The sequence below is a fragment of the Doryrhamphus excisus genome, chromosome 3, assembly GCF_030265055.1.
Source record: "Doryrhamphus excisus isolate RoL2022-K1 chromosome 3, RoL_Dexc_1.0, whole genome shotgun sequence".
Classification (NCBI taxonomy): Eukaryota; Metazoa; Chordata; class Actinopteri; order Syngnathiformes; family Syngnathidae; genus Doryrhamphus; species Doryrhamphus excisus.
The window spans coordinates 12,555,678-12,573,468 of record NC_080468.1 but is presented as its reverse complement, the minus strand read 5'-3'; the positions used below and the strand labels follow the sequence as shown (position 1 = coordinate 12,573,468).

The 17,791-nt window shown below is 40.2% G+C and overlaps 2 protein-coding genes across 2 annotated transcripts in view; one reads left to right on the top strand and one right to left on the bottom strand.

The window, feature by feature from the left end:
- The window catches only part of LOC131125705 (MAGUK p55 subfamily member 7-like), a 33,983-nt gene extending 28,479 nt beyond the window's left edge, over nt 1-5,504 (bottom strand). Inside the window, exons 1-4 of the mRNA XM_058067504.1 lie at nt 5,369-5,504; nt 3,561-3,714; nt 2,890-3,001; nt 1,470-1,547 (exon numbers count right to left, since the gene is read on the bottom strand). Of these exons, the coding sequence (XP_057923487.1) occupies nt 1,470-1,547; nt 2,890-3,001; nt 3,561-3,592 (222 nt within the window). The 5' untranslated portion in view covers nt 3,593-3,714; nt 5,369-5,504. The remainder of the gene's footprint in view (nt 1-1,469; nt 1,548-2,889; nt 3,002-3,560; nt 3,715-5,368) is intronic.
- On the top strand, nt 5,337-17,635 carry LOC131125706 (WW domain-containing adapter protein with coiled-coil-like). The gene is made up of 13 exons (XM_058067505.1): nt 5,337-5,800; nt 6,153-6,186; nt 6,385-6,571; nt 7,600-7,691; nt 8,785-8,894; nt 9,004-9,098; nt 10,638-10,898; nt 11,246-11,362; nt 13,533-13,666; nt 14,139-14,230; nt 14,319-14,502; nt 16,235-16,362; nt 16,441-17,635. The coding sequence occupies exons 1-13, from the start codon at nt 5,760-5,762 to the stop codon at nt 16,508-16,510; spliced, it is 1,545 nt and encodes a 514-aa protein (XP_057923488.1). The 5' UTR covers nt 5,337-5,759; the 3' UTR covers nt 16,511-17,635.
- Nucleotides 17,636-17,791: the final 156 nt, after the last annotated feature.

The following is a 17,791-nucleotide window of genomic DNA, read 5'->3' as shown; positions in this document are numbered from 1 at the left end:
GACTCCAAATTGCTGGAAAAGCCTCCAATGTGGCTGAATGACAACAATTCTGCAAAGATGAGTAGGCCAAAATTCCTCATTGAGACTAATTGCAAGTTATCACAAATGCTTGATTGCAGTTGTTGCTGCTAAGGGTGGCCAGGTTTCATTTAAAAACTGAATTTTGTGTTGCCATTTCCAAATATTCACATTTTTTGTTTATGATGTGAACCACTGTATGCGTTCATGTTTTAAAATAAGAATTGTCAATAGCGGCGGCACAGTGGTCGAGTGGTTAGCGCGCAGACCTCACAGCTAGGAGACCAGGGTTCAATTCCACCCTCAGCCATCTCTGTGTGGAGTTTGCATGTTCTCCCCGTGCATGCGTGGGTTTTCTCCGGGTACTCCGGTTTCCTCCCACATTCCAAAAACATGCTAGGTTAATTAGCGACTCCAAATTGTCCATAGGTATGAATGTGAGTGTGAATGGTTGTTTGTCTATATGTGCCCTGTGATTGGCTGGCCACCAGTCTGGTATCAGGTACACCTTTTGGGTGTTAAGTTGCTATGTGATGAATTTAGTGCTGTTGGTAGTGACAACATCATAACTGTCACTGTACACTTGTATATTTGCACATTTACACATTTGCCACCTAGACCTCACAGCTAGGAGACCCGAGTTCAATTCCACCCTCGGCCATCTCTGTGTGGAGTTTGCATGTTCTCCCTGTGCATGCGTGGGTTTTATCCGGTTTCCTCCCACATTCCAAAAACATGCTAGGTTAATTAGCGACTCCAAATTGTCCATAGGTATGAATGTGAGTGTGAATGGTTGTTTGTCTATATGTGCCCTGTGATTGGCTGGCAACCAGTCCAGGGTGTACCCTGCCTCTCGCCCAAAGACAGCTGGGATAGGCTCCAGCACCCCCTGCGACCCTTGTGAGGAAAAAGCGGTAGAAAATGAATGAATGAATGAATTGTCAATAGCCACGTTTACATGGACCTAAATATTCCAATCAGACAAGATAACACACGGGTGTTTCATTTGGGGGTTGATGGTCAGCGAGGATGGATGTGTTCATTTTGAAACATGATGCACATTGCAGATGTTGTGTGCCACTTTGGGTAAACGCTGTTTGTAGTGTGTGTGGGCGCTGTCACTTTGTCTTAAATGTGAAATTAATTGTATTCCTCCATAGTGAAACATTACACCAAATGAGTTTAGCAGCTCGTGAACTGTCCTCAGTGACCAAACTCTCCGCATCCAGATTAAAAAAAAAATCTCGCTGTATCTTGTTTCAGGCTCGGTTGGCAGACTTGAAAGATACTTAGTGTTCCTATAGAGTCCTGCGCCTCGTTTATTGTTTCCGTGTGACAGTGAAGTGACAGGAAACAATTTAAAAACCTGACAAATCCTTTCCCTTTGCATCTGCAGTCATCCTGTCATCTGTACGCCGTGTGTTTGTCTGATGTTCGAAGTAGGGGCTTACATGCGAGGCCAGACTGGTTGCACGCTCTTCAACGGGAACGGGACCTCGCTTCACAAAGCGTCGCAGTCGCTCGTAGATCTGTGGAGTCAGGTAAGTTATGACAATAAAGTGTTGTTTTCGAGTGTGCTGATCCCTCCTGTATCGCGGTTAATTGGTCCCCAGACCTGACCGTGATAAGTGAATCTCTCTTCTGTATTTATGAGGGGTTTCACAAGATCTTGCGAGATTAAAATGTGACAAGATTTCTCATTCAGTAAAAAAAAAAATCTGAATATTTTTGCCGGACCTCCTGCCTCCAAAGAGTCTGTGAATTGGTTTCCACACCTAAGCGTGTTTCTTCCATAGAACAACTGCATGAACAGAGTGAGCCCTTGTGTCAATTATACAGTCTCTATGTCTCTGTGGGCGGAGGCGGGGTCAGTAGTATATACACACAGAGTGCAGCCGTAGAGTGTAACGCAGTTGAAATAAAATGAGTGAATATTGTCATATTTTTTCATTGTACTTAAAAGTAATGGCAATGGTTTTATTTCATTTGAACATGCATCAGATGACAATTGAATGCATCACATAATCAGTTCACAGTTCCACAGGAAGAAGCAAAGCTTATTAAATCCTACCCCTCCATCTGGTACTTTTACAATCAGTAACTGTTACATTTGTTCACTTCCTGCTTTCATAATATAGTTTTTATTTTTTATTTTTTTATTTTTCATTATTTTTATTTTTTATTTTATTTTTTAATTTTTTAATTTTTTTGTCCCGTACCAAAGTACGAGGTGAAAAGTAATGTTAATATCTCGTCTTGTCTCATTCTCATAGACTCAATTTTGTCTATTATCTCATTTAGTAACACCCCTTGTATTTATAAATTGAATACTTTTGCACTAAGATCATAGAAAAGCTGTGTAAGACCTTCTAAATGTGATTTTTAATTATTATTATTATTATTAGAGACCTCTAGACAGGAAAATAACACCCCTATGGTGACCTTTGCACCCATATTAAGAGAAAATAAGAGGTATAAGATTTAGTATAGACTCACATATTAGCATTGAGAGAGTTTGTTATTTTTATTTTTTTTTACTTCTGGTTTCTGTACAGTACTTCCTGTTGTGGCTCATGAATGTAACATTACTGACACCTAGTGACCAGTGTAGAATACTATGCATCGTCTCAGAATGCCTTATGTTTGTATTTCAGTTCATGTAGCCATTTTTCGGCTTGGTTATTGGTTATTTTTCATATTAGGTTATTGTGAGCTTGCTAATAGTGTTTACGTCATGGCAACACATGAAAGCTGATATGTGATTGGACAAGAAAATACTGGAAGAACTGCAGCCAAGAGACTCAAAAGGCTATTTGTTTACACATGAATGGAGGACAAATTAGAATGAAATTAACACAAACCAGTTCTTGCCTTAAAGAGCAGGTGGAGCTTCTTCTCCATCAACATGCTGTGGAGGAAGCGGTAGTGAGCTTCTTGATCCGCTTGAGACGCCGGCCCAGATATTGGCGCTGACGGCAACATACTGGAAAAGTGAAAGGAACAAACATGGTAAAACTGTGAGGTATGTATATTTAATTTAATTTAATTCTATTCTATTCTATTCTATTCTATTCTATTCTATTCTATTCTATTTTATTTTATTTTATTTTATTTTATTTTATTTTATTTTATTTTATTCTATTTTATTCAATTTTATTTAATTTTATTTAATTTCATTTGTGTTGTACAACCAATTTATTTTTCTTTCAAAAGTAGTTCATGTGTACAGTCCATAGGGAAAATAGGCTGAGAAGGCTGAATTCATCATGCCCTCTGTTGTTTAAAAGAGGTATTGCAACATGAAAACACTATTGGGATATGCTTACTGTATGTAGAATTACTTCAAAAAATATGAGGCCAATCTGCAATATTGAGTTGTGATTGTTGTTTTTCATATACAACTTCCATCAGATAAAATATAATTCATTTATCCATCTATTTTATCTATCAGATAACAAACAATACAGTCCAATTATCCACAAATGGCCATTAAGTTGCGGCTGTCAGTGTTTCCTTGCAGAATGTTGCAAAATCCCACTTACCCGTCATGATGCTTAGGGGTCGCAGGTCGCATATTTTCTGCCACCGCAGAGGAGTGAGAGCTTTCAGCACTCACTTGCACAGATAAGTTGTAAAGTGTTGTGGTCGGATTGTAAAAGAGACTCTCTTGTTCGGTCAATACATGCCAGCTCTGACCTAAATCAAGGCAGCAGATGATCAATAGAGCAATTATGGAGTGGTGAACATAATAGCCTTCACTTGTTCAGTTCAGGAAAATGTATAGAAATGGGTACGAAATGTTATTTGGTGGACACCTATTGAAATATGTAAATTAAATTGGATTCATAGGTCGATATAAAATTGTCCATAGGTATGAATGTGAGTGTGAATGGTTGTTTGTCTATAAGTGCCCTGTGATTGGCTGGCCGTGACCCTCGTGAGGATACACAACGGTCACTCTGGTGTTAAGAGTTTAGGTCGGGGGTGTACTTTTTTTTTAACAAAGGGCTACATTAATATTTTTTTATTTTGTAAACATGCTATAAAAACATATACAAATATGTACCAATACGGGTTTAAATGAAATTGGGGCACTGCAATGACATCAGCCTCCCTCTGGGCTCCTATGGCACCCTCTGGTGGACAGAGGCAGCATTACAGTGCCAGCCATCAATTTTCTGTGCTGCTTGTCCTCCAATATGAAATACATTATTATTTTATTTAAAACGTGTTTTTATTATTTTAAACTTGTATTGGTACATGTTATATGTATTCATTTGATACCTTGTGAGTGTTAAGTTGCTGTGTGATGAGTTTTATATTCTTTGTGCCAAATTGATGTTTTTTTTCCACTCATTTAGGGTATTTTGTTAGTTTTCATGTTTAATTGTGTTTTTAGAATGTGCCGCAGGCCTGTGAAAAATGAGCTGTGGGCCAGCAATGGCCCCTGGCCCGCACTTTGGACACCCCTGGTTTAGGTGATTAGTGTGAGGTGATGGAAATGGTTTAATTTATTTATAACATTAAATCCTGTCTGTTAACTCCCTGTGTTTAACATATACCACAGAAAAAATGATACAGAATACTTGATAGCATATTGTAGATATTTGGGGCATATCATAATTAATGTATTTAATTAAATAAAAATCGGAACTAAAACGGACAGAAGCATGATGATTCGATAAATAATGAATATATTATAGATAAAACTAACATGGATTCATTTACCTTGCAAACACCTTACATTAGTTCATTATTTTTAATTTTATCATTGTTATATTTATTTTTCTTTCATTTATTCAAAAATACTTTATCATTGTGAGTATATCTGGTCAAAGATGTTACATATTCACTGCTGCAAAACATTTGTCATTATGGGAAACTTCATTCATCACAAATGAAAAATGATCTAAACATATTCATGTGCATAAAAAGATGGCATATTCGGAAATATGTGCTTATAATTAGCATACTGTGTCCACTGATGGACAAGATAGAACAGACGTGGGTGTGTCCCATACTGTAGAATAAACACAGAGGCATCATACAAGCGTCCTTTTCAGACACGTCATTCCGTCCACTGACAGCGACACAAATACCGGAAATACTTTGTCCTTTTTCAAAATAAAAACAATGTTAACTGTTGCGCTGTGGCATATTTCTTAACGTCATAATAGAAAACGTGTCATCTTAAAGAACGAAATGTTATATCGTCATCACATACGCTTTGTGATACTTATGTGGCTTATTCTCGCGGTATTGGCAACATTGCCGCTTTATTGAGCGTGTATTTTTGGCTGTTTTTTTAGTTAAACTTTTCGACGGTGTGCTATATAAATAACGACTTTACCTGACAGACTTTTGCATTAGTGTGAGCAGTTTAGTGTTTTATACTGACAGGCACAAAACGGAACCCGTCTTAGCCAAACACTGTTGAGGTTGTCTTGTTGGTTTCCTCCCGTCACTGCTGCTTTCTTGCTTAGCGACGTCGGCCGAGCCTAGCTTACCGTATCTACGTGCCAAATGATGCTCACAGGGGGGGTATTAACTCAACACCACCCGTAATGTTGCGCTGGTTGTCGCTGCGCGCCTTGTAGGTCGTTGTTTGGTTCGAGAAAAAGAGTCCAGGAAGCTTGGAGAGAGAGAGAGAAAAAAAGAGAGAACCAAGAGCAGAGCAAGTCAGGAGGCCACGGTCCCCCTTCTCGCTAACACACACACACGCACACATCACCACGGCCTTGATGGTGATGCATGCAAGGAAACCAGCAAGAGTCAGTGATGGGTAAATTAAACACTGGCTTTAACATTTGAACACAATTCGATTTAAATATATCTCATTTTAATCTAAGCCCGCGGATCGGTAGCCCTGCTATGTTTCCTGTTAGCGATTAGCTGCTAGCGCTAAATGCTAACAATTTACAATCGGTCTATATTAGCTTATATTTACGGTTAGCTAAACATTGATATTGATATTTTATTTACAAAACATTTGTTAGCAGAAGTGGTAGTAACTAAACAGTGTAGCGTGTCTTAATTTGAGAAATAAGACTATTAAAATTGTTTGCATATCAAGCTAAGCTATTTTTTTTAATCACGTACTGCTTAGTAATCTTTGATGTTTTTTGTCTGTATAGGTGCACCGACAGAAGGGATCCACAATCCTATCAGGTATTAATATATTATTTTCCACTCTTAACATGTTGACACCAGCCCACCTCAAAGTGGCTAATTGCTAATTTCCCAATTAATATTCTATTTACATGGTTATCTGGTTAGTGAGGAATGCATTGCCAATCACACTCATCAATATTTGTATGTAAACATAAAATTTTCTATGCATTTCAGTTTTCTGTTTACACTTTCCAGACCCATAAATCTCAGCCAAAGAGCCAGTCCAGCAGCCTTCACCGTTACGACAAGGTTCGGGATGGCTCGTCAGAATCCACGCCCCCTTATAAGATGCGGCGCTCGGATGAAAGTCCTGTCAGCAGACACGTTGACAGCACAGGACACGGCAAGGCAAAGATCTCGCACACCGTTCGGGCGAAAAACGGTAAGACACAACCTTGGGAGTGGAGCACATACGCACAAATGCGGTGTATTTTTTTCCGCAGACAAAAATTGGGCGTCTGGCTGCTGCAGGAAAACAAATGGTTGGTGTTTGTGAGTGGTATTGTTACACAATGTTTTTTAAATGTAAATTTTTCCTGTTTTCTATTGCACAACTTAAGTCAACATGATTGCCATTTAGAAGAATTTCATACAAACTCATGATAGGGTAATGGTAATGGTATAATTTCATTTGAACATGCATCAGATTACAATTGAATGCATCACATAATCAGTTCACAGTTCCACATGTCCAAAAGGAGTAGGAAGAAGCAAAGCTTATTAAATCCTACCCCTCCCATCTGGTACTTTTACAATCAGTAACTGTTGCATTTATTCTCATCGTCTCAATAGTCTCACAATACAGCAGGTACACAATAATGCATATATTCTACAAAGCATGATGATGTCAGTAAGAAATTACAGTAACCACTTTGCGCATCATATTTTGCTTCTTCGCTCTATCATGGTCTTTAAAAAATATATTAAATAATCATGCTTTTTCAGGGTTGCATGTGGCGTGTTAGTAGCAAATTGTATTTATTTTTTAAACTAAATTAAGCATTTTCCGACATAAGAATGGCTATATGAACTAAATACAAATATAATGCTTATTATTTGGTGTTATTATGTCTACTATAGGGGTGTTATTTCAGGTCTAGAGGGCTCTAATCATGTTAAAACACTAGATTTGTCGCCAGTCTTTTTTGTTTGAAGAGTTGCTAGAGGGTGCTCTGATTACTCGCTAAATATAGCGAAAAAGTTGCAAAGATGTCACCACTGTTTCATTCTCTGGTACATGTTGTGCTTTAGAAAATCTTTTTTAGGGGTCAAGGTCAACAGCTAGCACCAAATCTGTTTGTGTCGGTCCAATTATATGCATGAATGTGTAGGAAACGCTGTGGTTAATGGCTACCTTGTAGTACTTTTTGTTCTTCCAAGATGACGTGATGATACATGGCTTTGTTTTAGGGACCAGCGACTCTCCCCATGAGAACTCTCAAAACAACAGCTCCCACCATGTTGCCGATTCGCATTCAGTTCAGAGCAAGCCTGCAGAACGAGTAAGAGGGTGTTCAGCATGTATTGAAAGCCTTCTTTCACAACTACACATAAGCAAAACATGCAGGCTTCCAATGTAATGTTACTGTCCATATCAGTGTCCATTTTGTCCGACAGTGAGCATTAGGGGTGTGTATTGGCAAGAATCTGGCGATATGATACGTATCACGATACTAGGCTCACGATACGATATATCACGATACTGTTAATAAGGCAATATTTTTTTTGTTTTTCTTGTAGTTAAAGATTATTTCCTGGAAAAAAACAGAATTACACCAGCAATATGCACTTACTAAACACATTTTTATTTGATTAGAACAGTATGTTATGCTGTATCATAAACTTTCCTCTGTAAAAACTTCTAGTGTAGCATTTGGATAAATAAAGCTTTAACATCCAGCTTTAATTTTACAAAAAAAAACCCATAAAAAACAAATAAATTATGTCTCAAGATCCTGCAAATGTTCATTCTTTGGTGGAACAAAGTAACTAACATCAGTAAAAAGTCCTTTTAGGATGCATCAAATAACCATTATTTAACAAAATAGTGATATCAATTTGAAAAACAAAATACCTGCAATATCCCAGTACTACTTTTGTGGTATACAAAAGGACCTTCGCATTGCTTGCTAGCGGCAGGTCCTCATGGTGTCTCGCTGAGTGGACTCGCAGATTTGTCGTGTTCAATTTCTGCACACGCTACGTTGTGTAGAAATCCAAAATGTCTCCACACTTGTTATATGGCCGGTGTTATGTGCTCGTATTCCGCCATGTTGAACCGTGTTTATGTGTGAGGATGTTTAACTCGTGAGTCTCATTCAACGTCCTTGCATAATTGACTATGTAAGCGCTGCCACTTAACGATCGGAGGTTTAAATTAAAATTAGAAATGAACCTTTGCCGTGTCTGCACTTGCATAAATACCATATACAGTCTATGATAAATGCCTAAAAATATCGATCTCATACTTTTTAACATCGATACAGTATCGTGGAACAAAGTATTGCGATATATCGATATTTTCTTATATTCCTAGTAAGCATATTGTGGTTTGTATTAGTGAAATACAAATGCAAGTACGTCTGTCCTGACCAGGATCCAGCAGATGACTGGACAGAACACATCAGCTCTTCTGGGAAGAAGTACTACTACAACTGTAGAACTGAGGTCTCCCAGTGGGAGAAGCCCAAGGACCTGTTGGAGAGGCAAGCCGCCACGGACTATTTGCTCATAGCGTCACAACACATTGTTATTTTGCTTTGTTGCAATGTTGTTATTGTTGTTGTTGTCATTACTGCTTTGCATCTCCACCAGAGAGCAACGACAGAAGGACTCAGTCAAGTTGCCGGCGAACAGTTTCCCTCGAGACATGGACTACAGACAAGAGGCCTTACAGGACAAAGCTACTAGTAAGTCAGTGGTTGACTTAAGCTGCGCACACGCTGTATGATTTTAGTAGTGTGGTTTTTACGATAGATTTACGATAGAAATAAACCGCAACCGAAAGTTGACTATTGAGGAGGCTCAATATCCATCTGTCATTGGCCATTATGGTCAAACAAGGAGAGAAATTCATGGATTGACCCCCTTTTTTTCCTCCTGACCTCAACCCATTTGAGAACCTATGGAGCATTGGCAAGCAAAAACAATCTATAAGGGTGGGAGGCCGATCACAACAAAACCATACCTGTGGGGGGGCTATTCTGACATTAATTCATTTTCTACCGCTTGTCCTCACGAGGGTCATGGGGGTGCTGGAGCCTATCCCAGCTGTCTTCGGGCGAGAGGCGGGGTACACCCTGGACTGGTCGCCAGCCAATCACAGGGCGCATATAGACAAAACAACCATATAGACAGTATAGACAATACTTATATACAACTGGCTGCACGGCGGTTGCGTGGTTAGCGCGCAGGCCTCACAACTAGGAGACCTGAGTTTAATTCCACCCTCGGCCATCTCTATGTGGAGTTTGCATGTTCTCCCTGTGCATGCGTGGGTTTCTCCAGGTACTCCGGTTTCTTCCCACATTCCAAAAGCATGCTAGGTTAATTGGCGACTCACAGGGCACATATAGACAAACAACCATTCACACTCACATTCATACCTATGGACAATTTGGAGTCGCTAATTAACCTAGCATGTTTTTGGAATGTGGGAGGAAATCGGAGTACTTGGAGAACATGCCGAGGGTGGACTTGAACTCAGGTCCCCTAGCTGTGAGGCCTATTCTGACATCTTGCAAAGGAATTCATTCATTTTCTACCGCTTTTCCTCACGAGGGTTGCGGGGGGTGTGCTGGAGCCTATCCCAGCTGTCTTCAGGCGAGAGGCGGGGTACACCCTGGACTGGTGGCCAGCCAATCACAGGGCACATATAGACAAACAACCATTCACACTCACATTCATACCTATGGACAATTTGGAGTCGCCATTTAACCTAGCATGTTTTTGGAATGTGGGAGGAAATCGGAGTACCCGGAGAAAACCCACGCATGCACGGGGAGAACATGCAAACTCCACACAGAGATGACAGAGGGTGGAATTGAACTCGGTTCTCCTAGCTGTGAGGCCTATTCTGACATCTTGCAAAGAAAGTTCAATGTAATCATTGCGAAGGTTGTGTCAAAGAACATGTTAACATGTAACTAGGCCTGTTAAAATGTTAGTGATTTGCGTAGTTTTTGCTGTCCCCATGACTATTTTTGGTTCTTAACAACCATTAAAATGCTTTGAAGATCTGTTGTGCATAATAATATGGAAGAGTTTTTATTTTTCTTTAGCAAAATCAGACACAAATACAATTTCACTGCTTCTCTGATAGCTGGTGTCATGTGAATGCACAGAACCTTCACAAATATTCCACTTCCAGTACATTCCTATGGGAAAGGACGAAGTATTGTATTATTTATTAAGCCCCCCCCCCCCCCCCCCCCCCCTTGTCTTTTCAGAAAACTCATCAGGGGACCAATCCAGTGCGTCCAACTCCGGCCATGTGTGCTCTTCCTCTCAGAGCCTAAACTCAACGTCCGCCCCGACTACCACCTCCTCAACCTCCTCTTCCTCCGCCGCGGGCCAGTTAACTCAAACTGTCCAGTCCCAGTCTCCGGCACTGCTTCAGGACCCGGCTCTCCTGCGGCAGCTCCTGCCTGCACTTCAAGCGACTCTGCAGATGAACAATGGAGGGATGGACATGGCCAAGCTCAATGAAGGTGAGGGCATCTCATTCAATGGAAAATGTTAGGTTCGCCAAATGTTGTATAGACAGGTTTCAGAACTTCCTGTTTTGTTCTTTCCATGTAAGTGTTTGTTTTTGAACCAGTTTTAAGTGGGTTACCGCACACAGCTGTTGCTAACCGGAGTGTTCCGTGCAGGCACACATATGCTTGTTAAGTGGAATTTATAATAAGATGGCCGTTATCGGTGATGGGTATCTCTTGATTTTTTTTTTTCCTCACTGTTTTCTAACATTGCTATACTTTGCGCTGCACTCACTTGTCACTCACCCGTATGCGTATGCGTGTGTGTGTGTGTTTGCATTTCTTCTTCCTCCCTCCAGTCTTGACAGCCGCTGTCACCCAAGCTTCCTTGCGGTCTGTGCTTCATAAGCTCCTCACTGCTGGACCCGCTTTCAACATCACTGCTCTGCTCTCAGCTGCTCAGCACGCCAACCAAGGTACGACCTCCACGCCGTTTTTTCACCATCTGACCTTGCCCAGGCGGTACTTTTTTTTCCAAAGGTCCTGCTGTCCTTTTTATGCACTTAACTCGGTTTGCTGAGCGCAGCTTCAAACCTACTGTAGTCGCTGACCTTCAGACAGGGAAGTTCCACGTTTCCTGAAAGTTAACTATGTGTCGACAGCACGAGGCCATCCCGATATGTTTAGGTTAAATATCGATATACGATAAACTGTATATCCAATCTTTTTTTTTTTTCCACAAATTGAGTTTAGACTATGCGTGCTGCATTCACGGTAGTCTCTCTGCAGCCATATTAGCGCCGTTAGCGCTTCCATCTCACGTTCCCCATGACGACAGATGACAAACAGGGTTGATAGCGTCTTTATGCAGCGACTTTTATACCGTCTTTTTTTGCTCTTTACTCCTGCTATGCAGCCTCTCCTCCGCATCTCAGCTGTAAACGATGGAGCAAGAGGCAAGCTACAAACGTAACAAGATAAGCATCCATAGCCCTAATTAGCTTGCACTCGGGCAGCGCCATCTTGAAACATGAGACAAATCAAATCCAGTCTATATACTGTATCAAAATGATACACAGTACAACAGTCCCTCGTTTATTGTGGTTAATTGGTTCCTCTAAGTAGGGTTTCTTTTTGCTCGTTTTTTGTAGTTGGGGCGTAGAAAACCTAAATACAGTTTTTAACACAATTAGAGCCCTGGAGACATGATATAACAACCCTATAGTTACATTTACACTCGTAAAATACCCAATTGACTAGATAAAATCAGAGAAATTAATCCATTTAAGACATAAATATGATTTTTGCCCATCTGTGTCTTTATTGTGGTTAATTGGTTCTTTTAAGTAAGATTTATTTTTCCTTGTTGTAGTTGGGGCGTAGAAAACGTAAATACGGTTTTTAACATCATTAGAGCCCTCTAGACATGAAATAACAACCCTATAGTTACCTTTACATTCGTAAAATACCCAATTGACTAGATATAATCAGATAAATTAATCAATATACGACATAAATATGATTTGTGCTCATCTGTGTCTTTATTGTGGTTAATTGGTTCCTCTAAGTAGGGTTTCTTTTTCCTTGTTGTTGTAGTTGGGGGGTATATAACTCAAATACGTTTTTTAACATCATTAGAGTCATCTAGACATGAAATAACAACCCTATAAGTTACTGTTACACTCGTAAAATACCCAATTGACAAGATATAATCAGAGAAATAAATCAATTTAAGACATAAATATGATTTGTGCTCATCTGTGTCTTTATTGTGGTTAATTGGTTCCTCTAAGTAGGGTTTCTTTTTTCTTGTTGTTGTAGTTGGGGCGTAGAAAACCTAAATACAGTTTTTAACATCATTAGAGCCCTCTAGAGATGAAATAACAGCCCTATAGTTACCTTTACAGTCGTAAAATACCCAATTGACTAGATATAATCAGAGAAATTAATCAATATAAGACATAAATATGATTTGTGCTCATCTGTGTCTTTATTGTGGTTAATTGGTTTCTCAAAGTAGGGTTTCTTTTCCGTTGTTGTTGTAGTTGGGGCGTAGAAAACCTAAATGCGGTTTTTAACTCCATTAGAGCCCTCCAGACATGATATAACAACCCTATAGTTACCTTTACACTCGTAAAATACCCAATTGACTAGATATAATCAGAGAAATTAATCAATTTAAGACATAAATATGATTTTTGCTCATCTGTGTCTTTATTGTTGTTAATTGGTTCCTCAAAGTAGGGTTTCTTTTTCCTTGTTGTAGTTGGGGCGTAGAAAACCTAAATACAGTTTTTAACACCATTAGAGCCCTGTAGACATGATATAACAACCCTATAGTTATCTTTACAGTCGTAAAATACCCAATTGACTAGATATAATCAGAGAAATTAATCAATATAAGACATAAATATGATTTGTGCTCATCTGTGTTGCAATAAATGTCTTCCGGTTGTGTGAGTAGGAAGTGGCATTGGACGTTTAGAGTACATATTCATAATTCTTGAGTGTTTATGGATTAAAATAACGTTTTTAATTCATGGCAGCGTCTTAAACAGGGATCACCCATACATTCATCACATGGATGACTATATGGATGACACGCTTACTCCTCCATATTGACCTGACGTTCTATGTCCTCTTCAGCCCAGCACTCCAGCCAGTCGCCTGCATCTCTGACATCAGACACATCGTCACCTCGACCGTACGTTTCACCACGGAATGGCACACAGCAGGGCAACCAGAAAACCCCCAGCAGCGTCGCATCTTCACAGGCTCGGGTGAGAAATATTATCAAATATTTGACACTGTCACTCTTTTTAATAACTCACGATAGTTTGGCAGCCCTCATCTACTCAATATCTTGGATAACTCTTTCACAGTAAATATGACAAAACAGTGCAAAATGGTGCACGCTCACACACGGTGTCGCTCGCTACATTGTAAAAGAAATGCAATCATTCAATATGGTTATATGCCATAAATAAGTAGTGATATTTCTGTGAAACATTAAGAACAACGTGATTGAGTTCCGCCATCTTTTACTGTCAACATACTTATAGGTGTCAAGCTAATGTGGCTCACACAGGTACACTATACTTGAGTACCATCTAGTGGTTCAAATGTGAATTATACCTTTCATGACAGTTAAATTAAAAAGGTCTTCAAAAATAATATTGATTATCAACGATAATTTCTAGCACAATTATCAAACTGCATAATTTGTTATCGAGAAATGTCCTCTTGTTGTAGGGCGGTACATCTTCAGCTAAGCAGGGCTCGACCCCCCTAGCTCAGACCTCTGAGAAGCGCCCAGAGGACCCCAGGACCCTGCAACAAAGAAGGTAGTAAGAATCCTGACATCCTGAGCCGTTAGCTCCAACATTGAAACATTTAGTAGGTTTTCTTACATCATTTTATCTCTCCCTACAGCCAGGAAATTCTCTCAATGGGATCAAACACAGCTGGTGCTGCGCTGTCCCACACCGCTTCCAGCAGCACCGGTCAAAGTCAGCCTGACGCCCCCAGTTCCTTCACCCCCTCCCTGGCAGCTCACTTTGATGAGAATCTCATTAAACATATCCAAGGATGGCCTTCAGAGAACACTGAGAAACAGGTACCATCTTTAAGATTTTCTAAACATGTTTGTTTGGATCTGTTGACTATATCTTTTAACCCTGACTGTAGCTTTAATGCTAATTAGCCAAAATCAGTATGCAGATCAAAAGATCCGCTGTGGCGACTCCAAAATCAAAGCTGTTTTAGTGTGAATGAATTGTGCAGTTTATCACACTGTTTACATAACACAGGATTATGTATTAGTTCTCAGCCAAGACTCGAGTTTCAGTCACTCGCGGGTTCTCAACACGACCAACATTCAAGTTTGATTGACTCACAAGCGCTTGATAGAGACTTGAGTTTCACTGACTCACAAGTTCTAGACGAAGACTCTGGTTTCATTGCCTTCACGTCGACCAAGACTCAAATTTCACTGACTCACGGGTTCTCGACACCTTGAACATTCAAGTTTGACTGACTCACGAGCGCTTGATGGAGACTTGAGTTTCATTGACTTGCGAGTTCTTGATGAAGACTCGAGTTTCACTGACTCACAAGTTATAGATGAAGACTCGGGTTTCATTGCATTCACGTCGGCCAAGACTCAAATTTCACTGACTCACGGGTTCTCGACACCTTGAACATTCAAGTTTGACTGACTCACGAGTGCTTGATGGAGACTTGAGTTTCATTGACTCGCGAGTTCTTGATGAAGACTCGAGTTTCATTTGACCAAGACGTGGATGTCACTGACTCACGGGTGCTTGATGAAGACTTCATGTTCGCCGACTCCACACTAAGACTCGAGTTTCAATTACTCCCTGGTTCTTGACAAAGACTCAGGTTTCGATGACTTTGCATTGACCAAGACTCCAGTTTCACTGACTTGCGAGTTGTCGGCGAAGACTCGACTTCACATTGACCAAGACTCAAATTCCACTGACTCACAAGTTGTCGATGAAAACTCAAGTTTCACTGACTCACAGGTTCTTGAAGAAGACTCAAGTTTTATTGTCTCATGGGTGCTAGATGAAGTTTTACTGACTTCTTGCTGAAAACTCGAGTTTGACTGACTCAGGTTTTCGCCAAATACTTGATTTTCACTGACTCTCAGGTTCTCGACAAAGACTTTTCAAAAGAGTTTCAATGACTTTGCATTGACCAAGACTCAGATTTCACTGACTCGCAAGTTGCCGATGAAAACTCGAGTTTTACTGACTCTCAGGTTTTCGACAAATACTCGAGTTTCAATGACTTTGCATTGACCAGGACTCAAATTTCACTGACTCGCAAGTTGCCTGTGAAAACTCGAGTTTCACTGACTCACTGATTCTTGACAAAGACTCGAGTTTCAATGACTTTGCATTGACCAAGACTCAAATTTCACTGCCTCACAAGTTGTTGATGAAAACTCAAGTTTCACTGACTCACATCTTCTTGAAGAAGACTCAAGTTTCACTATCTCATGGGTGCTCGATGAAGGGTCATTGACTTCCTGCTGACCAAAACTCGAGTTTCACTGACTCTCAGGTTTTCGACAAATACTCCAGTTTTACTTGACTCACGGGTGCTCGGCAAAAACTTGATTTTCACTGTCTTCATGTTGACCAAGACTCGAGTTTCAATGACTCACAGGTTCTTGACTCGGACTCGAGTTTCGTTGACTAAGACTCTTTATTTTCACATTTGGTGCTCATAAACAGGTTTTGGAAACCTGCATTACTGTTATCATTAAAAAGTACATTTTACATTTCCCATCCTACAATAACACTGTCCCATCTCGGTGTCAGGCGGCCCGGCTGCGCGAGGACATCCACAACATGGGCAGCCTCTACATGTCGGAGCTGTGCACGGAGATGAAAAACCTTCGCTCCCTGGTCCGAGTCAGTGAAATTCAGGCCACGTTGAGGGAACAGAGGTGAGACAAATTGACCGAAACTGTCGGAGAATTTACTCCTGAAAACAGGACTCATTACTCCCATGATTTTTTTTGCAGAATCCTGTTTCTGAGGCAGCAGAGCAAAGAGCTGGACAAGCTGAAGAACCAGAACTCTTACATGGTCTGAGCAAGGACAGACTTGGGACGAGATGGTTTCAAGAATGTCTGCCAACAGCCGACCAGACGTGGACAGCTGCTCCTTGCCTGCCTGTTTACCCCCCACCCCCCCCCCCCCCCCCAATCTTTCCCTCATCCCACAAGAGCAACTAAGAGGCTGTTAGACGGCAGCAGCTTTTCCAAGGGTGAGATCCATCACCCTGAACACGTCTGCCATGTTTTTTTGTTTTTTTTTTTTCGTTTTTTTTTTTTTCTTCTCCAACCTCCACTGCGAGTCGCTCTCATTGATAACGGCTCACCAAGCTGGACACCAGAGGACCTCAGGCTCTTTTCAAAAAAACGGCACCTTCTCCGATTGTGTGTATTGTACTGAGTTTGTTTGCAGGTGTGTTTTTAGATGTTGTGGTCAGAAAAAAGATTAGTTCATTATCTTAAAAAAAAAAAATAAAAATACAAAAAAAAAAAAACTGTCGGAACATCATTAATGATGATTGTCGGTGGACACGTGGACTTGAAGAATCAGATATTTCACGTGATGTTACACATTTCCATGCACTAGAATGAGCACCATTCCGGTTCCACTTGCTCCAGTAATAATGCTTGCAGAAAACACAGTAAGTTGTCTCCAGAAATCCTGTATTTGAAAGACATTTTGGAAAAAAAACAACACATTATCGGACCTAGGTCAGCTGCTAGTACATATGAGGTCATGTGATCTCTTCATCAGTTCTGCTTTATAATGTTTTTTTTTTTTACTGTTTCCTCCCAAATCCGAATTGAAGGGAACTTTCATTCCTTTTGTGCGGTGATTGTGTAAAAATGACTGAACTGACAGTCATGTAAATTATTGTTCAACATAATTTTTTTGTGCTTGTAGTCATTAGGCAACACTTTTTTTTTTTTTACTCTTTAAAGTAAAATTTTTTTCTTTGTTCAGCTGCTGTGGCTGAACGCCTTCAACATTCAAATTTGTAACCTGAAGGTTTACTGTTATTTTAATATATATATATGAACAACCGAGAGATCACATTGAACTACATTTGTACACCCAGAAAAGCAATTTATTTTCTCTCTCAGCTGTTTAGTTTTCCTTTTTGAGTCCAGGAGATGATGTGCACACTTGTTTTTTTTTTGACAGGGCAGGGTGGGTTGGGGAGGGGTGCGTGGGCTTTGTATTTCGTAAAAATATGAGATTAAAATATAATACCCCACCTACTTACACAGTTGTGCTGTTCGAGGGTGTCATTATGTTATTGTATGAATGAATTGATATTAGCTTATTTGGAGCGTT